General features: G+C 36.6%; 1 protein-coding gene across 1 annotated transcript in view; it reads left to right on the forward strand.

Annotated features, from left to right (window-relative positions):
* Positions 1–18741, forward strand: part of csmd1a (CUB and Sushi multiple domains 1a) — a 667584-nt gene that overhangs the window by 562942 nt on the left and 85901 nt on the right. The window contains exons 37-40 of the mRNA XM_065250481.2: positions 697–801; positions 16958–17076; positions 17534–17603; positions 17698–17814. Coding sequence (XP_065106553.1) covers positions 697–801; positions 16958–17076; positions 17534–17603; positions 17698–17814 — 411 coding nt within the window. The remainder of the gene's footprint in view (positions 1–696; positions 802–16957; positions 17077–17533; positions 17604–17697; positions 17815–18741) is intronic.

Below are 18741 nucleotides of genomic sequence, written 5' to 3' on the forward strand. Positions count from 1 at the left end.
ACAGCTCGCATTTATGTACCAGTGCGCTTTCACACACATATACAGCTGTGGAAATAATAAAGAGATCACTCCAGTTTTGACTTTAATCTTCATTTCACAACAGTGACATAAAGTCACCCAACAGCAAATGTAAAAGACTGAGATGGTTAAAAAATAATTTTGAAAAATGAATTTGAACTTCAGTATTGAATATCAGAAAACACTGCTTCTTTATTATTTTGACCATGTTTTTCCCATTTTAATGTTCAGTAAATTAATGCAAATAAAACGTTATCTCCACAATTTAGCCCATATATGTAATAAGCAAAAACCCTTTCTGCTTTGAATCCAGAGTGACAGAAGCTGTTTGGCTTTTTAGTCAGATGATAAGTGACTCTTCCCTCGGAGCCATGATGAAAGTTCTCCCGCGAGAGCTCAGAAGGATAGTGACACACTTCAATGACTAGCGCCTGTCAAACATTTCCCTTCCTGCCGTCCTTTTCTATCCGACTTGGTTTCATTTGGCCGACCTCCAAAGCGAGCGCGAGCGATTCGTCGGCCATGATTAACAGCTGCTTACATCCCCCTGCCCTTTTTGTTCCTTTGTGCTCACGCTCATCATTTAGTCGTACGACGCTGAATTGAGAACGTGGCTCTCCATGTGTGATATCACCAGCCCTTTTCTTGCTCAGGCCCACTTCTTCTCTTATCTTCCAGGTACAACGGCTCCAGCCTTGTTGAACAGCACCTCCAACCAGCTTTACCTGCACTTCCATACAGATATCAGTGTCGTCGCTGCTGGATTTCACCTTGAGTACAAAAGTGAGTACAGAATGTCACACCATGGTGCTTTCATTATCCTGTACTCTGTGCCCTTGGTAACAGTCCAGAGCAGAGCTCGCCGATACATTTCACAGCCAAACACACTGGACACAGACAAGACGACGCACACACCGAGCCAGATTTCGTTCTCCTCTTGCTATTGTGCTGCTGGGTAAAGGTAACAAAAAATAACAATACGCACCCCACTCTCATTATTTGCTCGGCCGCAGCATCTTGTGTCAGCCAACAACAGGCAGAAATTGGAAAACAGTGGGGATTCAGTTCATTTTTACACGCTTCAAACTATTCTAAAGACTCGTCTAATGTAAATATGTGCATTTTTAGTCATGGACTTTTTCACGTGCCATAAACAGACTGAAAAATCTAGCTTGTGGCTTTTACAGCACTGATTTCAATGAATATATAAACAAGCCAAGTACTGAATGTGTCTTATGATAGTGTTTATTTTGAATATCTGCTATTGTATCTTTTAAAACCAACATTTAATTGTGACATTCATTCTTCAGGAACATGATAGTATATAGTATTAACTATATTATACAAAAGTATAAGTGTGGTAAATGTCCAAATGTATTTTTATTTTTCCATGAAATAGGAACCATTTAGTTGAGCTTTAAACTTTAAGTTTTAGAGGTTACCCCGAATAGTCAAAGATTAGTTGTTATGAGGAAACATTAAACAAATACGCATTGCCTTTCATTTAACTTAAAAACATAGTCAGTTTTGCCTTTATTCATCTTTTGAAAGGCAGTTTTGGTCACTTTATCAGAACGTTTTTTTTGTGTGTTCTGCTTTTGAAAGTTACCCATTTGTATACCTGGAAGGGTCCCCCTCCTAACCCATGCACACACACATAGATAGGCAAGATTTGACAATTCTGATTTGAACATGTAAATCCTTAGTCAGGGACACCCATAATAAGTTTAAGAATATAATAATTTTTGATAGTTATCGAGACAATGGTGCACAACATTTTGTCAATCCGACTGAATTTAATCTGATTGCAAGTTACAACATGGACTCTTTACATTGCAATCTGATTAAAATGTTTGTTTGCATGTGCTTTCTATTACATAAATATCAGATTAACATCAATCGCGTACGTCACTCACTTCTCAAACTTGTCTGCGGCCATCTTGAGTACCTGATTCGGCAAGATAGATATGTCAGTCTATGTGTTTCTGTACTTTGTTTTACATCAAATATTCAATCATCAAACATAAACTTTGCATTATTTGAAAGCTAAAACACTCAAGATTCATGTTCTGAGCTTGTTTTTGCCATCCATACATTGGAGTGAAAGAATTAAATTAAATGCAGACAGACCGCATATTAATATAAATGTCCAAACTCACATATCTTGCCATATGATTCTAATCATTTCTGACATATCCAAAACCCAAAAAACTTCAGGGTACATTGCAATGTAAGGGTCCACTCTTCAAAATGCATCCCACATTTTCTTCTTCCTTTATTTCTTAACGCCATTCCAGCATCTACGGCTATATTCATGGCGAGAACCAGGTCATCCATACACAAGTTTATTCAGACAAGTTGATTTTTACACAAGTTGGGGGAGGGACAATTTGGTATCTCCAATTTGCCTAACTTGCGTGTTTTTGGCCTGTGGGAGGAAACCGGAGTACCAGGAGTAAACCCACGCTGACACAGGGAGAACATGCAGAAACTCCACACAGAAAGGCCACCTGCCCTAGCCGGGGCATCCCACATTTTAATTCAAAACAACGAAAAATAGGGAAAAATCCCAAAAGATCCTCATTTGTTTAAATGTGCGCTTACGATCATGTTTCACGATCAATAAAAATGCATCTCTTTCTGCTTCGTTAGACTGTTCCGATAAATATCCCGCATTATTTTTCTGTTTTGTCCAATCAGATAAGCTTTGAAAACTTAAAATGTCCTTGAAGCGCACATTGGGTAAGCCAGGTGTCATTTTGCACACCTTTGCTTTTGACTAGATGAAGCCAAAATGAAGCCAGCCATTGCCTATCCAGCAGAGTTTTGATTCACAAAATGATTACAAGGATTCAACTTTCCTCAGTAAAATGTACTTCTGCACAAAGCTGCGCTTACACATGCAGAGACATGCGTGCACAGTCTGCGCACCCGATTGTTTTGTTTTGGTAGCATAGCGGGCTGGCTAGCCTCTCACAGAGCCGCTGAGAAACCTCTCCAAAGGTTGCGCCGGAGTGTGCAGCTGCGCTTAGAGTAAGTTTGTATTGTTATGTTCATTATATATTTAGTTTTTTTCATGTTAGCTGTTTTTGAATATTAAAATAACAGTGGAGATGACTAAGACACGAGACACATGGGCTCATTTTTCTATGAAAAGACATGTACATGCATCATATTTTTGGCTATATGAATTCAATGCATAGAATATACAAACTAAAAACAAAAAATAAGATGTGTGGCGGAAAATATGCTGTTAATCGTAGCAAGTTAGCTATAGACCAGGGGTGGACACTGAGGGCCACAGTCCTGCACAGTTTAGCTTCAACCTTAAAGCAACACTATGTAGTTTCCATGTAAAAATGACTTACAGCTCCCTCATGTGGTTGAAAAGCGCAACAGTGCCTGGTATCAGACACTCTTCTGCAGGCAGGGGGAGGGGCGGGGCTGTGAGCTCTACCCTACACCGCCACTTTCAGAGTGTGCTTGTAGGAGCTAGGAGGCTGCTCAGGTTGCAGCAACAGTACAATTTGTCCAGTTATAAGTTGTTCCATCACTGAAATAATTTTAGAGACATTATTTAAAGGTAAAAAACTACATAGTGTTGCTTTAATCGAACACACCTGAATGTCATTTCCAAACAGTCCTGAAGACTTCAATGAGATTTTTCAGCTGTGTTTGATTAGGGTTGGAGCTCTGCAGGGCTGTGGCCCTCAAGACCAAGAGTTGCCCACCCCTGCTATAGACTATAGGGTCACATGACTGATAATCATGTATATAATCCCAACCAAAAGTTTGTGCAAGTGCATAGCCAGGGTTGCCAGATTCGCAAAAACGTCAAAATGGCATTCAAAACTATGTTAAAAGCATTCCAATGACTATTCACAGCCCAAATACCAATAATGAATGAAATCATTTCATCTTTAACCCCCAGAAAAAATCTAATCGTTGAAACTAAGTCTGCAAAAAAGCAGAGGACTTGGCAAAGCAGTGCACAGCATCTCTCTTTGAGTTCACACCTTATCTCTGAATAAATGTACAAATTTGAATTGAAGAAAGTTGCTTAAGATGTTTTTAGATATAGGGAAAGAAAACACATGCTAATTTATTGCTTTATGTGATGTTATGAAAGAACACATGGAGGATGCAGAATGTATAGCACGTGACCCCATTACCATACTGTAATAATCTGTGGTGCCATTGCCTTGCTTTTGCATGTTTCTCTGATGAGAATCATGTGATACATAAATAAGCGGTAAAAAAGACGTGAACTTGAGCACAAATGTTTTACGCATATGCACAATGTATTTTTGCATCGGATTGAGAAGTACTACAATTCACGCGTTTACATGCATACTTTTCTCCTGCTGATCGAATCTCAAATCGGACTACACCAACCCTTTCAATACGATCCAAATTTGCATTTGCTCGACCTCAATTGTATTGATTAAGGTGTTTACATGAAGGCTTTTCAATACGATTGAGCCATCGATATAATTACAAATGGATTATTTGGTTTTATGTAAATGTACGTAATGTGATTCAACCACGAGACCATATGACCGGTCCTATATTGTATTGAGAGATGGGCTTCTCGTGTGACTCTTCTATTAGCACTGCTTGCATCTAACTTGAGTGTGTGCGTGTGGATTTGTAAGCATTTCAGACTGTGACCTTTAGCGTGCTCAACGCAACCCTGATATACACCACACTGCTTAATTCACTCCCTGCATGTCCTATTTGTCCAATTCTGACAGTGGCCTTCTGGGCTAGGACAGATTAATTTGTCCATGTTTATTTTTCTCATCTGTTTCGATGGCTGGTTAGTGAGCAGAAGCTTGTAGAAATGTTTTTTTATTGAGACAAACTATGATGAGACTACAAAAATGCCATAAAAATTAAAGTTGAAGGTTGTTTAGGCCGAGTTTACACTTGGCATTAACATTCGACCACCGTGATCCAATCAAGCAGATCAAGCCAACCTGTGAATGCAGATACGGTGGCTGGATTGCATTTAAAAAAAATTGTGATAAAAAATATGTTTTTCTGGCTGAATATAGAATTTTATTATCTAAAGAACCTTTCTGTTTCACAAAATGTCCCTTGGGGGGAAAAGGGTTCTTTAGATTAAAGCTTTGAAAGAAATGGATCTTTGAAGAACCTTTGACAGAATGGTTCTTTGAGGAACCAAACATGGTGCTTATTGCATCTCTGTGAAGAACCTTTAAGCACCTTAAAGAGTGAACATTACACTGATCACAATAGCACAGCCGTCTACATTCCATTACCGATTACACAAAGCTTTAGCAATATATTTTAAAGTTTGAAAAATGGGATCACGAAAAAAAGCTGTATTAACTCTTTCCCCGCCATTGACAAATTATCTTGTCAATTAAGAGAAAAAAAATTGCATAAAAAACGTGTTCCTGATGAATTTTTATGTAAATCTGCAATACTGTGATTATTAGATGGCAAGTACCCAATTTATTAAAAAAAGTTATTTATTAATTTATTATCTGTGTATGTTTTGATAATCGTTCTGAATCTGATCTCAAACAAAATTCCTTCACAAAAATGCATTTATTTCAGCTTTTTGCTAAAAAAATAATTTTTAAGGAAAATATCCATATTAAAGAGTTTATAAGCAGAGAAAAAATATAGATAGAATATTTTTTGTTTATTGTTTGTTTGAAAGCAGAGAGGGTCTGTTCTTTCATTTGATATATTTGTATGTTTATATATATATTTTTAGAAGGAAATGTTCCTAAAAAGCATTTTGTGAAACTTTTGTGAAAATTTGTGTGGCAAATTTTCAAACAGTGACTGGCAGGGAATGAGTTAATATGCACATACAAAATATGTTACCCTGGACCAAAAAAAGTCATAAGGGTCAGTAGCTTTAAAAAATCTTTTGAATTTTGAATAAATAAGCTTTCCATTGATATATGGATTGTTAAGACAATATTTGGAATCTAAGAGTGCAAAAATAAATAAATAAATTAAAAATTTGCCTTCAAAGTTGTCCAAATGAAGTCATTAGCAACACATATTACTAACAAAAATTTGATTTTTTATATATTTGCGGAGAAATTAGTATTGCAGTTTTCAAATATGGGATTAGCTAACACAAAGGCGATCTTCTGTTTATATTTCAAACATCGAATTTCATTACGCTGCCTATGAAGGCTGTCCGAATGCATTTCCTGACGCTGCCTTTACGCCGCTGAAGCCATTGCCTCATGAGTCAGCTGCCTTAGATTTCAGACGCAGCCATTATTGCATAAATTTAACTCAGAAACAGTGAAATATAACCTTACCCTGGTATTTAAAATCTCTATACTCAGTAGACTTTCCTCATATCAGAATCCCATCATGGTAATTAATATTTAATATTCTAGGGCCCAGTTTCAAAGACAAGACTTGTCCCAGATTAAAATGCATTTTTGTGCTGTCTTAACTTGCACTTACATATCTTAATATATATTAATGCCATTGTTTTGTCTCAAGATGCACACCATTAAAGTTTTTTTAGTTGTCACATTTACTTAAGATACATATAATTTAACTAAGGCCTAATCCTGGTTTAATCTAACCCTTGTCTGTAAAACCAAGCCTAGATTTGTTGGAAATAATCCTGATGTCCTGAGATACTATGAATAAAGATGGTTTTGAGAAAGAGCTTGGCAAATCATTACATTGGGCTTCATTGCCATCAGCATCAAGCTGTCATCTTTGGCTCAGTTTTCAGAACAGAAGTTATTTCTCTGCCCAGTACATCATCTGAGGGAGTCTACCGTGACACGGACATCAGAGATAAGATTTTTTTTTATTCAACTCGATTGTGCATTATAAAGCAAAATGTGTAAGGAAAAACCACATGTTCCTCCCTGTATAGATTTCTTACTGTTTTAAGACACTTAAGCTGTGTTAACTCCGTTTTATTCACTTCCAAAGATCATAAAAACCACCTTCTCTGTTCATCTTCTCATCATCTTCCTTTTGTTTGTAGACATTTTACTCTGGCGTAGTTTAATTGGCTGAGGATCAAAAAAGCAACACTCAGTAAATGACGCTTGGAGAAATCATAAAGCACTTTAAAGCACGGCACTGTCACAAAGCTGCAATTCCACCTGCTGCGCGGCATATCTAAACAAGCAGAATGCAGAAAGCATGCTCTCATGCGCCACACCACAGCCGTCGCCATGGCAACATCATTTGCCATCTATTACAGCACCATCTATTACAACACCCTGAAACTCAATGGTTAGATTGTCAGGAAAAATGGCCAAAATGTGTCTCTTTAGCTGGGCACTGGGGCACACCCACTGTATCAAACCCATTTTTTACCTTATTTACCCCTCAAGGGTGCATATTAGTGCACTTCAGGTGTTAAAGCGTATGTACAGAGTTTACAATGAGCTTGTTTAGGACCACGTGGTGTTATAATTTCCCCAGATTATAATATCCTGAATCGTCATTAACCACCTGAAACCCAAACATTGATAATGAACAGTTTTTTTTAAATGTCGTGATATTATTCATATTTAAATGTCATAATAATTCATATTATCGCAGCAAGGAATAGCCGTCATTTCACCATCTGGGTTAACTATAGACCTTATATAGTCCGGCTATGAGTACTTCTAGCCAAATTAAATTCTTTTTGGTTTTCATTACAAGGTCTTTGGTTACATTTTTTATTTCATGAGTTCGCATTGACATGTAATCAAATATGAAATAAGGCATACATGGTGCGCTGTCTCAGGGGAGGGCTCAGAGTTTGGAATATCAGCCCGAACCCAGAGTACCCCCCACACCCTTAGCTGGGATAGGTGTAGCCCAGTGGTTCCCAAACTTTTTCAGCGTGTGGCCCCCCTTGTGTACAGTGCATTTTTTCGCGGCCCCCCGAAAGAAAATTTATGACAAAAACAGTTTTAAAATGTAATATTTTAATTAAACAAAACATATAAAATTATACCTAGTAGTGCTGTTGGTTAGTTGGCTTATTATTTTTTAGGTTTAATTACACAGAATGCATGATAAATTAATGTATTTTATAAAATGTCATAAAACTGGGGCCCCCTGGCACCATCTCGTGCCCCCCCCCCCCAGTTTGAAAACCACTGGTGTAGCCTACTAGCTATAGGTGAGGCGATAAGGTGGAGAAGGGATAATGCAAAAACTGTCACAGGATATAAAGACCTCTTTGCATCGATTGTTTGGATTACATCACCATGCTTCTCCCAAACTTTGTTAATTAACTCTTTCCCTGCCATTGATGAGTTATCTTGTCAATTAAGAGAGAACATTTGCATAAAAAACGTCTTCCTGATGAATTTTTATGTATGAATTTATGAAACAACTGAAGTCAAAATGTTATTTACTAATTTTAAACTCTGTGTATGTTTTGATATTCGTTCTGAATCTAATCTCTAACAAAATTCATTCACAAAAATGCAATTATTTCAGCTTTTTGCTGAAAAAAAATATTTTTAAAGAAAAATACCCATATTAAGAGTTTATAAAAAATATAGGTACTATAGGATGAAAGTTTTTTTTCCTTGTTTTGTTTGTTTATTTATTGTTTGTTTGAAAGCAGAGGGTCTGTTCTTTTATTTGATATATTTGTATGTTTATATATTTTTAGAAGAACATTTTCCTGAAAAACATTTTGTGAAACTTTTGTGAAAATCACAAAAAATGCTGGTGTGCAACTTTAAAAAAAAAAAAAAATTGGCTGGGGAATGAGCTTAACAATTTTTGGGCTATGGTTAGACATCTATTAAATTTATCACTGTCAGCCTAAACACCTAGTTGTCTGGATTGTGTTTGGATAAGTATTAGACATCTTTTAAACACAGAATTGGATTTCTGGATTTCAGAAAAGTGCAAGGTCCATTCATCCATCTTCTATACCGTTTATCCCTGTTGAGTTCATGGGGAGTACAGGAGCCGACTAGGAAACACCATAGACAGTCAATCACAGGACTAACATTCAAACCTATAGGCAATTTAGAATAACTATCGCTATTGTTATTAACCTGTTGTTATTTTTCTGTGTTTTCTCCTGCATTTATTAATGTAAAGCTGCTTTGAAACAATTGTGAAGAGCGCTATATAAATAAAATTAAATTGAATTATGTCTATGGACTGTGGTTGCAAAATTTTAAAAAATGCAGCATGAAGTTAAAGCAACTTGCTTTCGCAAGTCAATTCACCATAATATTTTAGGTTTTGACCTTTGGTAAGTTGACATAACGTAACAAATTAAGTTAAACAGTTTCAACTTGTTTTTAAAGGTTAAAGTAACATAAAATGCTGCATTTTTTTTACAGTGTGGTATAATAAATAATGCATACGTTTTTGAGGAGCCTTTCCAGCAGGCTTGTATGCTGAAGTGTGGATATGTTCTCCTGAGAGAAGTCACTTTCTGATTCTGAATAACTAATAGCGAGACCTACAGCACATTTACATCGACCTTTTAAAAAGCTATACAACATGTTAGAAGGTCAAAACCTTTGTGTCTTCCACATGTTCATCTCAAAGCTAAACTTAAACATTTTGCCAAATTGTTTATTTTTGTAAACGAGTATTGTGATTTTGCTACAGTGGGACTTACAGTAAGTATCTTAAAGGGCGATTTGCAGGTAAAATTTTTCAACGAATTTGTGCAATTTGCTTGTTGATAATAAACATTTAAACTGTTATCCATTGTATTTTATGTTGTTGGGTATCACAAAACCCGAAAAATTATGAAAAAGTACAGCGGTTTGCAATGATTCTCCTTTCCCCCACAACGCACTGTATGACGTCACACTGGGGAGAGAATTTCCCAAAGCCGCATTGAGAGCATTGAGAATGACTATAGAAAGACGAGTAAAGTACAGTTCTGATAGCGCAGATTATAGATAGATAGATAGATAGATAGATAGATAGATAGATAGATAGATAGATAGATAGATAGATAGATAGACGGACGGACGGACGGACGGACGGACGGACAGACAGACAGATGGATAGGCTAGTATAGAGAGATAGGCAGACAGACAGACAGATAGCATAACGTTAGCATATCTTCGTGTAGAAAGTAAACAAACAATTAACATACTCGTGCATGCTGGCTTGAGGGGGATGATCCGGCCTGAAATGGGTGTAACTTTATGCGATCTTCAGCACAAACGGTTTTGGCAGCATGTCTCTAATCCAGGAAGGTGAGTGAGGCACGTCACATCTGTTCGCGGGGACCAGCGACCCAAACGCACTCACTTTCTTACAACCAGTAGCAGAATGGCAATCGAGAGAGTCGGGACTTTCCCGGTGGGTCGATCTGATAATAGTTATACATTTCGAGTTAACACAGTCTGGCGGCGTGATATGCGTCCGGTTCCCGCAGCCCGCTGGTCAAACTGCTCAACCTCTCTGCTAAACAAAGTATATGAAAGTGCTCAACCTGTTCGGCAGGTCCAAACATGTACAGGATTTATACAAATACGGTGATCAATGAGCGGTTCCTCCTCAAATGGCATAGTCTGTCGTGATGTAAAAAGCCGCCGAACGCCTGTTTATTACAGTATGTATGCGGTCGGATCCGAGTGTGCTGCAGCTGCTGACTGCTGCGTATAAAATGATCGTGAGATTCGTTATAATCGCATAAACAATATAACAAAGCATCCTTTTATTTCACAAAACAATATATTTGAGATATTATTTGATAGACTAGTAAGTGTGGATTAAGGATGTTTAAAAATCTCTAGCCTGGTGGTCAGGACATGAATGGATCAAATCAGCAGATTTGCGAAGTTTTATTTATCTCCACAGATATCATAAATAATAATTAGCATGGTAACTTTGCAGTATAACACATTATATATTTACTACGATGTATATATGATTTCCAAATTGTATACGTAAGTATTAAACAGCAATAAATGTCTCATCTATCTCTATGGCTCTGGCTGAGGCTTCCTTCACTTCTCCCCAACGTGACGTCATCGCAGAATTGCGTAAAAAAACCGTTAATACCAAAAACGTAAAAAAGTGGTCTTTAAGACCATTTTTGAGACATTTTAAAAATTATACACATATCTTAAGTGATTTATGTACCCAGTGCCGCTGCTAGCCATTTTGGTGCCCTAAGCATAATTCCTTTTTAATGCCCCCCACCCCGACCCTGAGTTTGTTTTTGCCAGTTTAATTTTTTTATTACCAAACATATATCATAATAGCAAAAAGTAAAATCTTTACAGCTTTAGCCAACACACATTACACATTTGAAAGTGCAAACTTTTATAAAATAGCAAAATAGAAAAAATTACCAAACTTAAATTATCAAAATAATCCAGACATGTTTTTCCCATGCACAATGTCACTTTAAATAAATTACATTAAATAAACATCAATAAGTAAACAAGAATACTCAATATTCTTAAATAAAACAATGATTCAGAGAACTAAGTGTCACAGTAATGTTTGCCTCATATCATATATAATGACGTTTTATATTTATATATATTTAACTGTCAGGAATTGTTAGCCTAGCATGTGCACTGACTGCTAACGTTAACTTTTACTGAGAAAGTATTAGCCACCATCACGTCAAAATAAACCACAAAATAAACTACTGCTCAATATTTAAAGAAACGTAGTAAAGAAAGTAACAGCTGCGTCAGTTATTTGTAAAATGCATATGCATAGGTAATGTTTTACAGTAATGTTTCTCAATTTAGCTTGCACTGAGATTATAAATTATAACAACATATGCTGGGTCCCAATTCGCCTACTTATACTACGACCTAAAAGTATGTACTGTTTTTGTGAGGAAAATGTACGTACTTTTGAGTGTGTAGCAAAAGAGTATGCACGTTCTGGGACGTACTTCGATGACGTCATGCAAAGTGAACGACAACGTGGTTGCCTAGTTACGCACACCAAACGCAGGTCGTTTGTGAGGCGGCTGGTTATGATGTTCATGTGCAACAATGTGTGTAATGAAAGCTACTTATTTTAAAGTCAAAATAGTTAAAGTTTATAGTATAACTATTGTTTAACGTATTTTATGCTTATTTTATACTTATGTTTGCAAATCAGAAATACCGCGATGAAAATGAACCATGCTTTTACTATAGTAAAAGTTTAGTAACCATATTTGTTAATAAAGTTAACATTTGTACAGCCACAGTATTACTACAAATAAGTCAGTGTGGTTAAACTATGATTAGTGTAGTAAAAGGTGTTTTTTTCATAAGGGTTTATAGTAAGGTATAAATCTAAGACAGAAACATAAAAAGAAATACATAAAAAAGACACATGCATGACACAGTACTACAGCCATGGTACTTTATTTTCACAACATCAACCGAATATTACGAGACAATGAAAGATAACTTTAATTAGGGTTAAACATTTAAATTCTTACACTTAAAAGCTGAGGGCGCATCTCCGCTGCTGCGTCTGGCTGCCACATTTACATCACCACAAAGCTCCTCCCTCCCGCACGCAATGGGTTGTGGGCAATTTTAGCCGTTAGAGTGTGGATCGATCTACACTTCGAAATCTAACCGGAAATAGTAGACCATCCGGGTATCTTTGGGATACTCATTTCAACATACTACGTTTTGGGACGTACTAATTCTAGTTTCGAATACTATTTGGGACGGATAGTATGCGAATTGGGACTCAGCAATAGTTTGTCATCACAGCAAGTTCGAGGCGTATTACGATTAGCAGCAGCTGCAGCCCATGCGCATTTCCCTTATTTAGGAATGATTAAACATGATGGACTTACCTGCAAGTGATGCACGGGCATCATCCCGCAGTTTCTTCTTTTTTTATTTTTTCCGATTCTGACTCCTGCTGTGTTTTCGGGGCCATTTGCAAAAGTTGCCTACTTGTCCGTTTCTCAATCCGAAGGCTGCATCCTGCGCGAGGTCGCAGGCTGCATACGTCATCAAGCCTGGTTTATTTCAGTTAACTGAACATTACATTAGCAAGTCATAAGCATATTACAACAATTTAAGATTAACTAAGAATAATAGTCAACTTTACAATCGTTAATATTACCAAATAAGAACGTTTGATGACGTATGCTACACTGTTAGATGTCGCTGTAGATTTAGCAGCACTGTACTGTAAAAATCCACAGTACTATACTGTATGTGTACATTACAGTACAGTACTGCAGTTCATAATGCATTCTGGGTAAATTAGTTTGAGCGGGAAAATTTTACAGTATATTTTGGTCTTGATGTAACCTTGCTGTAGCCATTGCTGTAATGTGCCAGGTGTACTTGCAATAATCAGTGAAAGTGCGCCAACGTCAAATCACACAGACAGAGGGAGAGCACAACTCTTGGCTGCAGCTGAAGGAGGACGATTGATTTCTGTCAGTTCGGTAAGTTTGAAATATTTCTGTTTCATGAAAACTTAATTTTTAGTTTAAGAATGTTGTCAATAGTTTGTCACAATATTGTTTTAAACGTGCAATGAGAGAGAAAAACGGTCGCCAACAAAGTTTCAATCTCCCTCAGAAAGTAAGCTAACGTAAACGTTACACACAGATGTCTACCGCTGCTTTAACTCGCTTTACACCTTTTTAAATGAATATAGGGTTGTTTTAACTAAATTATGACGGTTTGGTGAGTTTATATTGTGTTGAAAGTGTGGTGACAATGAAACTATTTTTAACGAAATGGACAAAGACCACCCGCCAGCGCGGTCTTGCGGTCCCAGCATAACGGTCGTTGACGGCGTTTCATCCGTTCAGTTAGCGTCAGAGAAAAGTATGAAGTTCGACTGTTTGGTAAGGCTGACTCGTGGTTGTAAACAGATAGGACTTGACACGCCGTACACAGCATACTGTAGTACCGAACTCCTCCACAGAAGTGAAAACAAGAAACCTCATATTTAACTGGATACATGCATCGAACTCATCGCAGCTTTAACTTCGACCAAATATAATTCAGACCTGGGCTCATCTTAATATCAGATGAACGAAAGGGATTGCCGCGCTTATTGTTGTTGTTATTATATTACGGTAACTTATATCACCAAAAGCAGAGAATATCTTCTCTTAAGCGTTTTACACGCCCAGTAAGTTGTCCAATACATTTTTATGGCATATTGTTTCCACCACTTCAGATGCATTACACGCTGTATATAAGTTTCCAAAACACATCAAATCAATGCACGAAAAGAGAATGGGCTCCGCATTTACGTACCTTTGTCTTCTCGTCTCTGTCATCTGATCCTTCATCTCTTGATGTAAAAATAGTCCATTATAACATCGTGTAGAAAACTGGCATCACCAGGATTGCTCAGATTTAGGCGATCATGTTTATCTTTAAAGTGAGCAGCTAGCTACTAACTTGTTAAAAAACTTTGCGTGAAATAGTGTTACACCGCAGCCGTCCGGGTAAAACATTAAAGGGACAGTCTTTTTACCTTGTCACTATAAATCGCTATTTTCTGCACTAAACGAGACATTTTCAGAGATTTTCTGTAGACAAGATGTTATAGAATAATAATTTAAAAAAGACTTATTTAGATTTTTATATATAATATATAATATAACAACTAATATATATATATATATATTTGTTTTACAACTGACTTAACACTTACAGTAATGTTTTATTTGTTAGCATAGCATGATATTAGATTTAAACACTTAATACATTTTTAAATCAATCACTTTGTCTCTGCACAATGAACATTATCAAATATTATTAATGTTGTAAAATATATTGTTCATTGTTAGTTCATATTAGCTAAGGCATTACCAAATGTTAAGGAATAAACTCTTATAGTAAAGTGTTACTAAGTTTTCTTTTACCATTTCCTTCACAATGTCTACTTATTTCTATGGCTAACAGATTTTGTAACATTTGTCTTTTTTACAGTCTTACCATTGCTTGTAAGCTGGATTGGGTAAGATGGATCATCTTTAAAGGCACCAGGCAAGTACATGATGTACAGTTACAAGTCATGTATTTTTTCGACTGCAATATTAAATACTTTCACGTCACATGTAAAATTACACAGGAATGTGCTGATCACTTTTTATTTGTAGTTTACCTGAGTGTCATTGCACTTTTCAGGAGTTAATGCAGATGTGGAGGCACACGGGTGACACCAGACACACACCAAGCACATTGTTCGGTAAGTTTGCACTTTACCACTACAGTTTCTTTAAATACCCATGTATACACTCATTCACAATTCCCACACACAACACTGTAACACGACCATACACAACATGTACACAATTGTCTTAGTTTGCCATGTAGAAATATACAAACAGAAATATTCAGACTTTGGTTATAAGAAATTTAATTTAATAATTGTATTTATTTAGCAGAGGTGTCCCTGGACTTTATTGACAAAAGATTTTGTTTTCAGAATAAAAAGTTGTGTCCAAATCAGTAACAATTGTACTTTCTGTTCAGGACATTCAATCATGACATGATCCATGTGGATGCTGTCCATTGAGGAAAGAGTTTGTTCAGCGGTAAGTGAATCTTCTGTATTTTAATGTAATTAGGTGTGGAACAGTAGAATAAGAGCAAAAGGTTTCAGAATAGGGGTAAATTCAAGGCTGAGTTAAATTTTTAAAGAATCTTTTTCTATCTTATATTTGTTGACTTAATGTTTATGATATTTCTAACAGGTTTCTGGATAGAATTAATTCCAAAGATGGGAAAAAGTGCACATCCAGACAAGGAGCAAGCAAAAAGACAAGGAACTTGGTGCAGAGAAAAGCTGTGGCCATTAACCCCCATGTGAACAGCTTCATGCAGTCCCTGATTGAGTTCGAATGGACGACTTCAAAGTAAAGGCCACTGTGGTCTGTCTGCCACAGTTTAATGCATTTATTTTTAGTGTTAAATGAAATTCAAGTAGAATATTTAAAACTATGGGCCAGTGTTCTTTTTACCACAGTGAAATGTTACCTTTTAGTCGATGATGGACTTTAAACTGAAAACTTCAAACTAGGGAACAGTGTTCTATTTGCCAGAGTTAAATATGTTACAGCAGGGGTCTCCAAACTTGTTTATACTTGTTGATTTTATTTTATGTTACTTGATTATATGTTTATTATTGTTTAAAATCTTGTTTTAAATGTTTTGTTTCAATTAAATGTTTTTTTAAATAAAATTTTGATACAAACATTGCTTGGATTGCCTTTTAATTCATTATGTCATGTCAAGGATAGCATTTTTACCATATTAATAACTATAGATTTAAACCTAAATCTCTATCTATTTTATATAATATTATTGTATTAACTGTAATAAGTAATAAATAGTATTTATGGGTCAATATAGACATTACAGTAAATTACTGTAAAAATAGACTACTGTAATAAAATATTGTAAAATTACAGTACAGTACTGCTTTGTAACTATACAGTACTAGTTTGTGTACTGTAAAATGGTATTACAGTACAGTACTGTAAACCCAAAATACAGTAACTTACTGGCAACCGTGCTGCCAGTACCGTACTGTAAAAATACAGGGAAATCGTTAACAGTGTAGATATGTGACCTCTGCAGGCTGCAGCCTTCGGATTGAGCAACGGTCTCTGTCAAACTTAGTCAGGCGCCCGCGCGATCAACCGGCACGGACCATCAAAGGCTGGGGGCATACTTTCTAGACTAGAGCAATTAAATTATTTCGTTCCCCCTTTTTTTGTAACATATATACATGGATAAAAAGTGCCTAATAATATTTCTATAGGGTAATGAAATAATTTCAGCATTATAATTTTTTTTCATTAGGCTATTATTTTTGGTGCCCTCTCAGCACGTGGTGCCCCACGCACAGCGCGTGATGCGCGTTATGGGAGCGGCGGGGCTGTATGTACCCATTAATCGACAGTGGTGGTTAACCTGCAAGACGCACTTTAAGTCTCTCTGATATCTTGATGTCTCTCTGATCCATTTAGCTGTGGGTTTGACCACCTGCCCAGAACCCTTGGTCCCAGCTAATGGCATCAAGCATGGAGACAGGTACATGGTGAATGAGGTTGTATCGTTCAGCTGTGAGCCCGGCTACGTGCTTCAGGTGAGTTGCGTCTGAGAAATCTACTTAAGTTGGGGTGCACTTAATGATGTGGCTATGATTTCTCTATGCCTTTTACGCTTCTTTTTAGAATATTATTGCTAATTATTTTGTAATGTAAAACTCCAGGCTTTTAACTGTATCATTTTTGCTGTTTTTAAGAGCCATTTCATTATAAGATGGAAAGACATGTCTAGTCTGTGATGGCTGTTTTTTTAACATATTCGTGTGCTAAATGTCTGATTTACTAACCATTTATAGTATATATTATATTCGATATACTGTATATTTAATAATATTTTCCCATTATCTGTGGTTTCTTTCTTCGTCTTTAATGTAAAGCTGCTTTAAAACAATGCAACATTGGAAAGAAGCGCTACAGTATATAAATGAATGTGACTTGATGCTAATATCAGTACCTTTTCTTCCCGTGTTGAATCTTGCGATCTGTCGTTTTTAGGGGCATTCTCACATAACGTGTATGCCTGGAACCGTGCGGCGCTGGAATTACCCACCTCCGCTTTGTATTGGTATTACATCTTTCCAAACTAATTAGACAGCACATTTTATTCTTTTTAATATCCCCATACCCTTGACATTTGGTTTTATGACCATGTTCTGCAGCAAAGTGCGGAGGATCCCTGCACGAGATGACTGATGTGATTTTGAGCCCGGGTTTCCCCGGGAACTACCCTGGAAACTTGGACTGCACCTGGAGAATAGTGCTACCCATCGGATACGGTGAGCATGCCAAGAGCAAAGTGCGGAGGATATAACTTAATCAGCAGTCTGGAGATTAGGACTTTAAAGACGACGTTTAAATCGGTTTTGCACACTGTAGTGTATGCGTTTATTATGACCAAAATAGCAATGGTACAATCTTAGATTCGTTTTTATTTCCATGTCGACTCTACTTTGCCTGGTTCCTGTTTTTTTGTGCACATTTGCACACCAAAAAAAAAAAAGATAGAAATTGCGTTTGGCTTTTTAATAATCGATTTTAGTTGTGCCTTATATTTTTTTCTCATTGTTATCTTGACTTTAACTACATTTTTTAAAGTAGTGTAAGACTGAATTGCAACAATAGGGCATTTTTTAGCAAATTTTTTTTTAGCAACTAGTGGCGAAGCGAAACAAAACAAAACACTACATAACTGGTTTCTTTGTCACATTTTATAGGCTATAACAACTTTTTTATCGAAGTAGTGCTGGAAATTTGATAGATTTTAGCGAGTCAGCTTGTTCAGATGGGCTATTTCAGTAAACTAAAAGGTCACTAAAGAAAGGTCATACTACACAGCTTTGCCAAGAATCTCTGCACAGCATTATAAATCTTGTTGCAAAATAATATTTTGTCATAATTACAGCACAATTTTAAAATCGTTCATTAAAGGGCCCGTATTATGCAAAATATGCCACTTTCACAGGGTGTTTGGACATAAATGTGTCTTGGCGGTGTGTAAACACAACCACCCTACAGTAATAAAAATCCACCCTGTATTTTTTTTAGTGCCCATTAAACCAAAGTAGTCTCATTAGACATGCTGTTTTGATTCCCTTGTTAATGTGACATCACACAAACAAAGCCCCGCCCAAATAAGTTTGTTAGCACATTGTAGCGCTAATGCGGCTAAAGATACTATTGTCTCAGACTGTATTCACAGAAAT

The sequence above is a fragment of the Paramisgurnus dabryanus genome, chromosome 20, assembly GCF_030506205.2.
Source record: "Paramisgurnus dabryanus chromosome 20, PD_genome_1.1, whole genome shotgun sequence".
Lineage (NCBI taxonomy): Eukaryota > Metazoa > Chordata > Actinopteri > Cypriniformes > Cobitidae > Paramisgurnus > Paramisgurnus dabryanus.